Source organism: Spinacia oleracea, chromosome 5 (genome assembly GCF_020520425.1).
Source record: "Spinacia oleracea cultivar Varoflay chromosome 5, BTI_SOV_V1, whole genome shotgun sequence".
Lineage (NCBI taxonomy): Eukaryota > Viridiplantae > Streptophyta > Magnoliopsida > Caryophyllales > Amaranthaceae > Spinacia > Spinacia oleracea.
Genome location: NC_079491.1, coordinates 10,378,990 through 10,387,702, shown reverse-complemented (window position 1 = coordinate 10,387,702; position 8,713 = coordinate 10,378,990). Strand labels below are relative to the sequence as shown.

The 8,713-nt window shown below is 37.3% G+C and overlaps 2 protein-coding genes across 2 annotated transcripts; one reads left to right on the top strand and one right to left on the bottom strand.

The window, feature by feature from the left end:
- The first annotated feature begins 578 nt into the window (after positions 1-578).
- LOC110798937 (cation/H(+) symporter 13-like) lies at positions 579-3,417 on the top strand. Its single transcript, XM_056829357.1, has 3 exons — positions 579-593; positions 1,165-2,127; positions 2,263-3,417. The coding sequence occupies exons 1-3, from the start codon at positions 579-581 to the stop codon at positions 3,415-3,417; spliced, it is 2,133 nt and encodes a 710-aa protein (XP_056685335.1).
- A 2,684-nt stretch (positions 3,418-6,101) lies between these two features.
- Positions 6,102-8,166, bottom strand: LOC130461311 (uncharacterized). The gene is made up of 5 exons (XM_056829356.1): positions 7,955-8,166; positions 7,630-7,879; positions 7,337-7,489; positions 6,885-7,233; positions 6,102-6,760 (listed from the first exon to the last, which is right to left on the bottom strand). The coding sequence occupies exons 1-5, from the start codon at positions 8,164-8,166 to the stop codon at positions 6,102-6,104; spliced, it is 1,623 nt and encodes a 540-aa protein (XP_056685334.1).
- Positions 8,167-8,713: the final 547 nt, after the last annotated feature.

Below are 8,713 nucleotides of genomic sequence, written 5' to 3'. Positions count from 1 at the left end.
ATATAACACCAAGCTAGGTAAGCCAGCAAAAAAGTTAACAACTTCTTGCAATGTTGATAAATATCATAAATCGAAGAGATGGTTAATAATCTAAATATAGATTACATAATGGATGCTTATTATAACAACCAATATCCTAATCATGAAAATTCTTTCTTTAGGAAACTTAGATAAACATGAATTACATGAATTGTTTCTTATTATGCCATATAATTTAATTCGTTCTAATTCTATCTTTTTCTCTTTCGAAATTGAATCTTCCTATGATACAATTTTTTCTCCAAGCACATCTTCTCGCAAAATATGTTTTTATGAAGCGGAAAAGAAGAGCTACAAGTTAGAAATTCAATCTTAAAAACATGGCATTCACTTCAAATGATTGGAGCCAAACTTCATGGAACGAAACCGAGATTATGTGCCAAAAACAACCTATTCTTTTAGGAACTAGCTTGGGCGTATGGACCGATCCGACTTATCCTCTTGGTTCGGAATCATCAACATGGTTAATGCTACTCACTATAGTTGTGTTTACATCTACAACGATATCGTACTTGCTTAGACCTATTGGCTTACCAATAATGACGAAGATGTTTGTAAGTCCAAATCTCTTTGCTGAATAAACTGAAAACTCATAGAATAGTTCATGGAAAACAAAACCGAAAATTCTGAGCTCGTTCAGTATCGCTTTCAGTTTCCAGTTTTTTTTTTTTTTTTTTTTTTTTTTTCCGGTTTCGAAAGTCATACTACCTCCTTTTCAAAATGATCTTTACAGTTTTAGCCCGTTTCATAATTTTCTTTACACTTTGCTTTATTCTATTTTTAGACATGAAAATTTATTATGTTATCCCTATACCCCACAACATTTACAATTTTCACTCATTTCATCTTACTTTATTCATATTTTTTCTTACACCCACACTATTTTTACACATTTCTCTTACTCTATCCATATTTTATATATTCAACCAACTTTTTCTACTTTTATCTTAATATTTGTGCAAAAAGTAACCGTAGAGATCTTTATAAAACGGAGGTAGTATGATTTATGATTGAATCATAAACTAAAAATATGACATACCTGAAAACAAAAAAACGATACCAAACAGGCCCTCATTTACGTTTCGAGCATGCTATTTTTTTCTTACTTCTGTTGTATATATGCAGGGTGGTTTTGTAATTGGACTATTTTACTACAAGGATATACTTAACTTCCGGTTATTATACCCGCCAATGGTTGACTACATGCTCAAAACTTTCTCATATTTGGGGTTCATATTTTACACATTCAAATTAGGCGTGGAAAGTAACACCGGGGCTTTATTGAAGAAAGTAGACATGGAAACTAGTATTATCGCTGCTTCTGGCTTTGCTGTTTCGTATACATTTAGTCGTGCAGGATTAAGACTCCTTAACGTAACATCAACTGCAGGATTAGAAAAAATGATTCTTCTTAATGCTAAAACCTTCTACATGGTTACATGTAACCACGTTAATGAAGTTGGCATAAGCAACTCTGAGCTCGGTCGTTTGGCTTGTACAATATCTTTGGTCGCTGATATCGTCGCATATTCAGGTACTTTCATGCTAAACAGCGTTATAGAGCCTCTAGACGGCGGAGACTATTGGAAACCAACTTTGGCTACTGGAACCTATGTTGTCATGTTTGCAATTTGTAGACCATTAGTAATTCATATTATTAGTTATACACCTGAAGGAGGTCGTGTTAAAGACACCCATTTCTTGGCTATTCTCTTGATTGCTCTTTTGTTAGCTATGCTTGGTTTACAAGCGAATCAATTTCTAGCTGTTTTCGTGTTTGGATTCTTCCTACCTGAAGAACCATTGTCCTCGATTTTGCACGACAAATTAGATGCTATTACTTCATCTGTTTTATTCCCTATCTTTTGCGCCGTGAATGGATTAAGAGCAGATTTCTACGCTCTAAACTCAAAGTCTTACATATTAGAGATTGTTTTGATAATGGGTGCATTTGGAAAATTCTTGGGGACTCTTGTTTCTTCCATGATTTTTGGAGTTCATTTTAGGACCGCTCTTGCTCTTTCAATCATCATGGCTTCCAAAGGCTTTATTAGTATAACCAGGATTGCACAATACCGAAAATTAGGGGTAAGATACAGATCTTTACACTTTCCGTTTTAGTCCGTTTCATATTGTTCTTACATATATATATATATATTACAGTCTAATACACTAGTATGTACTTAATTAATTATTGTGATATATGTTTGCATAAAAGTGCAGGTAATGAACAGAGAACAATTCACATTAATGTCACTACATATTCTTTTCTTCACCGGAGCCTTCTTACCCCTCGTGAGATACATATATAAACCATCATCACAATATTCAACTATTATAAGACAAGGTGTGATTACATCATCAGAAACAGGCACTTTACAAGTATTAGCATGTATTTTTAAGGAAGAAAATATGCCCGGAATTCTACGCCTTCTCCAAGCGTTCCAACCTAGAAGTGCAAAAAAACCAATACCCGTCATTGCCCTTCAACTCATTCCAATAACCTCCGGCGGCGTCTCAGTCCCAATCGTCGCGCCCCTCCACGAGATCCAATCCTCGGCGGCTTACCGATCTAACCTCTCTCGGTGCAACCGTACAGTAAACGCTTTGGTAGGCCTTGAACACAAGACTAATGGTGCTATTCGACCACAACACTATATTTCAGTGTCTTCGTACGCGTCAATGCACAACGATATATGCAATGTATCACTTGACAATAACGTGAGTTTACTCATCCTACCTTTCCATGCACAATGGACGGATTATAATAATTTCAGAGGGTTCCGACATCCGTCCCAACCTATAAGGGACGTAAATAAGATGGTGTTAGACACCGCACCTTGCTCCATAGGCGTTCTAATTGATCGAGGAGATCAGAATTTGGCAAACCTTAGCGATGTGTATCGTGTTGCTATTTTCTTCATAGGTGGGGTTGATGATCAAGAGGCTCTAGCATATACAACTATATTCGCAAACAATCCAAGCATTAGGCTCAGTGTTATTAGGTTGATATCGAGTACACAAAGTGATGAAAACTTTGAGGACAATTTCGCCATTAATAGTTTCCAACTTCGGTGTATAGATAACGAAAGAGTATCGTTTGAAGAGGTGATTGTTAACGATGGTGGAGAAACAACTAGTTTTGTTGTAAACATGAAAGATGAGATTGATTTAGCTGTAATTGGTAGATATCATGAACCCGGGTGCACTCCGTTGTTCGGGCTTTTAGACCGGTGGTGTGATTATCCGGAGTTAGGGACTTTAGGTGACATGTTAGTGTCGCCGGAGTTTGGGTTCTCGATTTTAGTGGTGCAAGAACGACCTCAAAGGGCTAGAAAGTATGCCAATGAGGTTAACGTTGATTATCAAGATGATTGATGATGGCGGTTAAGATTTAAATCTTGTAGTAGAGAGTAATGTTGGTTCCTAGCAATATATGTACATTTTCTTCCAAGTATATATATACAGTCAATATGTACCACATTTACTTCCTAATTAATCATTAGATCGTTAGTTTTAATGAGGTGCTTGACCAACTTCTTCCGTTCTTATTTAGTTGACAGAGTTTGACAACTTTATCGCTATTTATACATCATTCCTTGATCGAATTTTGTTATTTATGCGTAAGTTAAAATATGGTCGTGTGGGATCTAGCTTGTTAAGTTCGTCTTGATAAATATTTTAAAAGTATCCACTTTTTATAATTTTTCCTTTCACATAATTAAAGATAATAACGATAAAAAATGTATATTGGCAAATGTAACTAAATAATTGTGTCAACTAGATAAGAAAAAAGGAAATACTACTTTTTGATAAGCTCATCGATCAGGCTAACACGAGACAAGAGAAAAGTCTGGCTATGTATAAGTCTGATAAAATTTCATCCAAAAATCAATTATGATAGGTGGCCGGAGTAAGCCCCGAATCAATTCTGTGACATTCTGTACAAGTTAAGAGAGTTGCTAAATGCATAAATTTCTTAACACAAAATTTGAAGGACTAAATGCATAAACATTTCAAAAAATTGGGTGCACACTACTTATTGATGAAGAATGTCTCTCTCTCCTACTCATCGATTAGCTCCACCCTTCACCTCCTCCATCTCTAATACTGACTACCAATTAATTTAAATATTTAGATTCTAACACTCAATAATCCAAACGATCATACACTATCACTAACACCTTAACAATGATACTGACCAGATTTATATGTTTCGGTTCCTAATTGATTTCTAAGAGAATCATTTTTCAGATAAACCATCCAATTCACTGCTCATCTTCCAATTAAACTTCCATGACATTTCATAGATTCATAGACTTAAAATTATAGAATCAAACACAAGCACAAAACATCTCTCCTCAACTTCTGGTAACAAATAAAGTTGCATTCCCCATCATCATCATCATCGTCATCATCATCGACATCCTCTATAGAACAACATTGGCGACATTGCCCAACCACTGTTTATCACCAAAATTTGAGTTCTCTAAGATTGTAAGTATTTTCACTAATGTAAATTGCTAGTCAATTTTTAATCTTAAACCCAAATCATAACTCTAATACTGACTACCAATTACTTTAATTTTATGATTAAAATCACCCAAAATCTCATTTACAAAAAAGAAAACCTAATTAAAATTGAACCATATAAATTAATTAATTGAAAATTAAGAGGACCAATTAGGCAATCACCAAAAGCAACCGGCGAGTTGGAATGGCGACGACGAAGAACGGTGGGTCTGGGACTGTCGGAGCCGCCGTGCTGAGTGGAGGCAGTCAGACAGGGGAACTGGGGTGGGGCAGGCGGTCCACTGGTCCAGCCGTTCAGGCGGTGCCGCGGAATCAACAGCAGCGTAGAGCACAGCAGACGGCAACAACAAGTCATTGTGAGAATGTGAGAGATTATTTTCAAAAACCCATTTGTGAATTGTGAGAGATTCTGAGATTCATGAGAAACCTTGAATGGGAAAAACAGTCGTTGGTAAAGCAAGAAAAAGTTGGGTTTAAATTTATTTATTTATTTAACGGTTTTTTCATGAAATGCCCCTGAGGTTTTAAAAAACGTACCAAATACCCTCGCCTGTTTCGATTCACATAATATACCCCTATTTTTTTCCAAGTTTGCATACCCCTTAACTGACCTTCCGTTAGTCATCCGTTAAGTCGTGTTTATAATTCACAGTATACCCCTTTTTATAAACTTAATGCATAATATACACCTATTTTAAAATTAAGTTGCACTAGATACCCAAATTGCAGGAATTTGAATTTAACGGCTAGTTTTTAAACCTAGGAAGCAAAATATAGCCGTTATGTTCTTGCTGCCTATAAATGCTACTAGTGTTCACCTCACTTGCATACTTTCCCCTCTCCAAATTAGCCATGAGCTCTCATTCAAAAACCGAATCTTCTTCCATCCCAAATTTAGCATACATTAGAGTTCCTAATAAAAATTGCTATTGCGGGAGAAGATTTGCAATTAGGAGCTCGGAAACGGCAAAAAATCCGCAAAAGCTTTACTACAAGTGTGATCCTTGTGATAATTTCAAATGGTGCAAAGGTTTTCTTGAGCACACAAGTGATGAAGTTCAGAGCAAGGGAAACAGAGATGATGAAAACAGGGGAATGCAAGAACAAAGCTGGGGAATGCAAGAACAGAGCAGGGGAATGCATGAAGAGTTGAAGCTATTGAAGAAGAAGATCAAACAACAGAAACAACAAATCAATTTTGCAATAAAAATTGGTGTATTAATGTTTGCATTTCTGATTTGGATAGCAATGAAGTAAAGTTGTAACAAATTTCATGAAATAAAGAGACTTTGTTCCATAAATACTTGTTCAAGCAAATAAGCTTTACATAAACTGAACTTTAAGTGGACAAACACCACTGAACTGCACAAAAAGAGGTGTTCTATGCATTTCACTGTTTCCAAAAAATGATCTCTGCACAACTGTTTCCAAAAACTGATTCTAACTAAACTGATTCTGACTAAACTGATTTGACTAAGTTAGTTTAGCTTTGTGCACTACAATTCACAAAATATAGCCAACTGAGGTGACTATCCAGCTGCCTTTGACCTCTTCCTTGTGTTTGGTCCCCCATTTGATGTACTTGCTCCTGCTGCACCACTCTTTGAAGTGCTTGGTCCAGTGGCACTTGTTCCTCCACTCTTGCATGTTCTTGAGTTGTGACCAAACTCTCTACACTTTCCACATTTCACATTTGTGTTCCTCTTCCCTTTCTTTGGTTCATTTGCCCCTCTCTTTCTCTTCTTAGCAGGTCTGCCAGATGGTCTTTTGATGGTTGGAGGCTGAATGGAAGGAAGGCCAAAGTCAGGCCACTGAGATGGATCTTCCATAGGATGAATATGTTCTGCATAGGTTAGCTTGTATGCAGCAGCCTTGAACCATGGGGATATGAAATCATGGGGGTTCATCCTTTGGTCATATATGACCCTCAGTGCATGCTTGCAGGGGATTCCACAGATCTGCCACTTCCCACAGGCACAACTTCTTGTTGCAAGCCTAATTGGGAAGTTGACATGTCCATCCCTAACCTCAAATTCACCCCCTCCACATGCTGTGGCATAACATAACCTGGACTCAGCTGTCCTCTCCTCTAACTCTTTCAATGCATATGCAGTGAGCTGACCTTCCTCCATGTCAACTGCCTTGTCAAATCTAGCCCCCACCCTCTGCATACACCAACTTCTGATTGCTGTACACCAGACATTAAACAACAAACAACAAGTTCAGGGGTATATTATGCATGAATATGATTAAACAACAAACAACAAGTTCAGGGGTAATATTATGCATGAATATGATTAGAAGAGTTATACCTTCCAATAATGAGAAGACATGCATGTCTCTGAAGGGCTTTGTGCATGCATTGAATGACTCCACAAAGTTTGTTGTGTTGTGATCACAACAAACAGTAGAGTCAAACTTATGCCTAGACCACTGCTCAATGCAGCTGTTCAAGTATGCAGTGGCATTTTCATTGTACTCACTGATCTTTTCCATGGCCTTACTAAACACATACTCATTGTATGCATTAGCAGCTATCCAAAAGAGCTTGTGGAATGCAGATCCACTGAAGCCATTGTTCTTACAATTCATGTATAGGTGTTGGCAGCAAACTCTCCTAGTTGCTCTAGGAAAAGTTTCTCTAACTGCCAACTCAACACCCTACACATCAGCAAACAACAAAAACAGGTTCATTAATATAGAAACATAAACATAAGAAAAAGTAAAGATCAGAAAAGAGTAAATATCAGATCAGTACACATACCTTCATCCTATCACTGATGAAGGTCCAATCATCTCTGTTGCAACCCTCCTGCTCAAACATTTGCCTCAAACATCTCATGAAGTAGGTCCAACTGTCACAACTCTCAGTGTCTACTATCCCATAGGCAAGAACAACATTTGCCTCAAACATCTCCTTTTGGGGGTTAGTTTCTTAGAAGCAGGCTTATCCTTGCCTTTTGACTTAGAAGCAACATGATTTGTGTGTTTGGGTGGGGTGGGTTGTTTCTTTGGGGATTCTTGTGTTTGTTGTGGTTGAGAGCAACCTGGAAACACCTCATCAGCATCATCTTTGCTAATGACTCTCACATACTCAACCTTCATGTCCTCACAATCAACAACAGGGACCTCCATAGCCACAGTGTACTCCATTTGTTCCTGTATTTCCCTCAAAATGTCCTCCCTTTCCTGTTGTTTCCTCATTACCTCTTCCTCCTCTCTTTGAGCCCTCAACAGTTCCTCTTGTCTCTCCTTAAGTTGTCTCTCTTTTTCCTTTCTATGATTCTCAATTGTTGCAACAGCATTCCTAAACACCAATCATGGTTTATCTGTTCCCTCAACCCAAATTTCAGCAGTGTCTTTACCCCAATTCCATCCCCACAGAAGCCTTAAAGTCTTATCATCATTCAATTCAACCTTACCACAAGGACCCTCAACATACAAGCTAAAGGTACTAGGCAAAAAAACATCTTGCTTAACTGATTTCTCAAAGATATCAAGAAACAACTTCAACAAACGATATTTTTCCATGTCACCCACTCTAATATCAAAACTATGTGACCCATAACGTAGTAACAACCAAATAGCACTCATCCTAAAGGGAAAAAATAATGAAACTAACATCAATTTTCATTCCAACAACCACAATTGACCAATAACCAACAAGAAATTTGCGCAATTTAAAAAAAAAACTGACAATTTCACAAACCCTAACCCTAATCGATTTCGTGAAAAAAAAACAAGTTTACCAGCAAAATTAAACAGAGGAGAAGAGATTATCACCTGGAAGTAGACTAACCAACTTTAAAATTCCCGTTTCCTCTTCAACACTAACTCAGCTGGAAATCGCCTCAAGTTTCTCCCTTTTTTGTCGCGATTGAAGCAAAATCACAACCCACGAACTCGCCTTTAAGATGCGCAGCAAAATTCACAAAAATATTGAAGATCTACCCAGAATTTCTAGGGTTTGAGTAGGATTAGAGCTTGAAGAAGAACAGGGGAGAGGAGAGAGAAAGAGAAAAATGTGAACGGTTTTTTTTTTTTTGGTCTTTCTGTGAAAGTGAAGGAAGTCAATGGCGCTAAACCAAAATTAAGGGCAAATAAGTAAAACACCACTAACGGCAGACTAACGGCGTTAGCT

Coding starts and splice junctions, on each gene's coding strand:
- LOC110798937 (XM_056829357.1), top strand. Junction 2,128..2,262: donor CACAATACCGAAAATTAGGG/GTAAGATACAGA, acceptor ATAAAAGTGCAG/GTAATGAACAGAGAACAATT.
- LOC130461311 (XM_056829356.1), bottom strand. CDS start 8,166: ATGAGTGCTATTTGGTTGTTACTACGTTATGGGTCACATAGTTTTGAT. Junction 7,880..7,954: donor GATAAGACTTTAAGGCTTCT/GTGGGGATGGAA, acceptor ATTGGTGTTTAG/GAATGCTGTTGCAACAATTG. Junction 6,761..6,884: donor TGTCTTCTCATTATTGGAAG/GTATAACTCTTC, acceptor TCTGGTGTACAG/CAATCAGAAGTTGGTGTATG.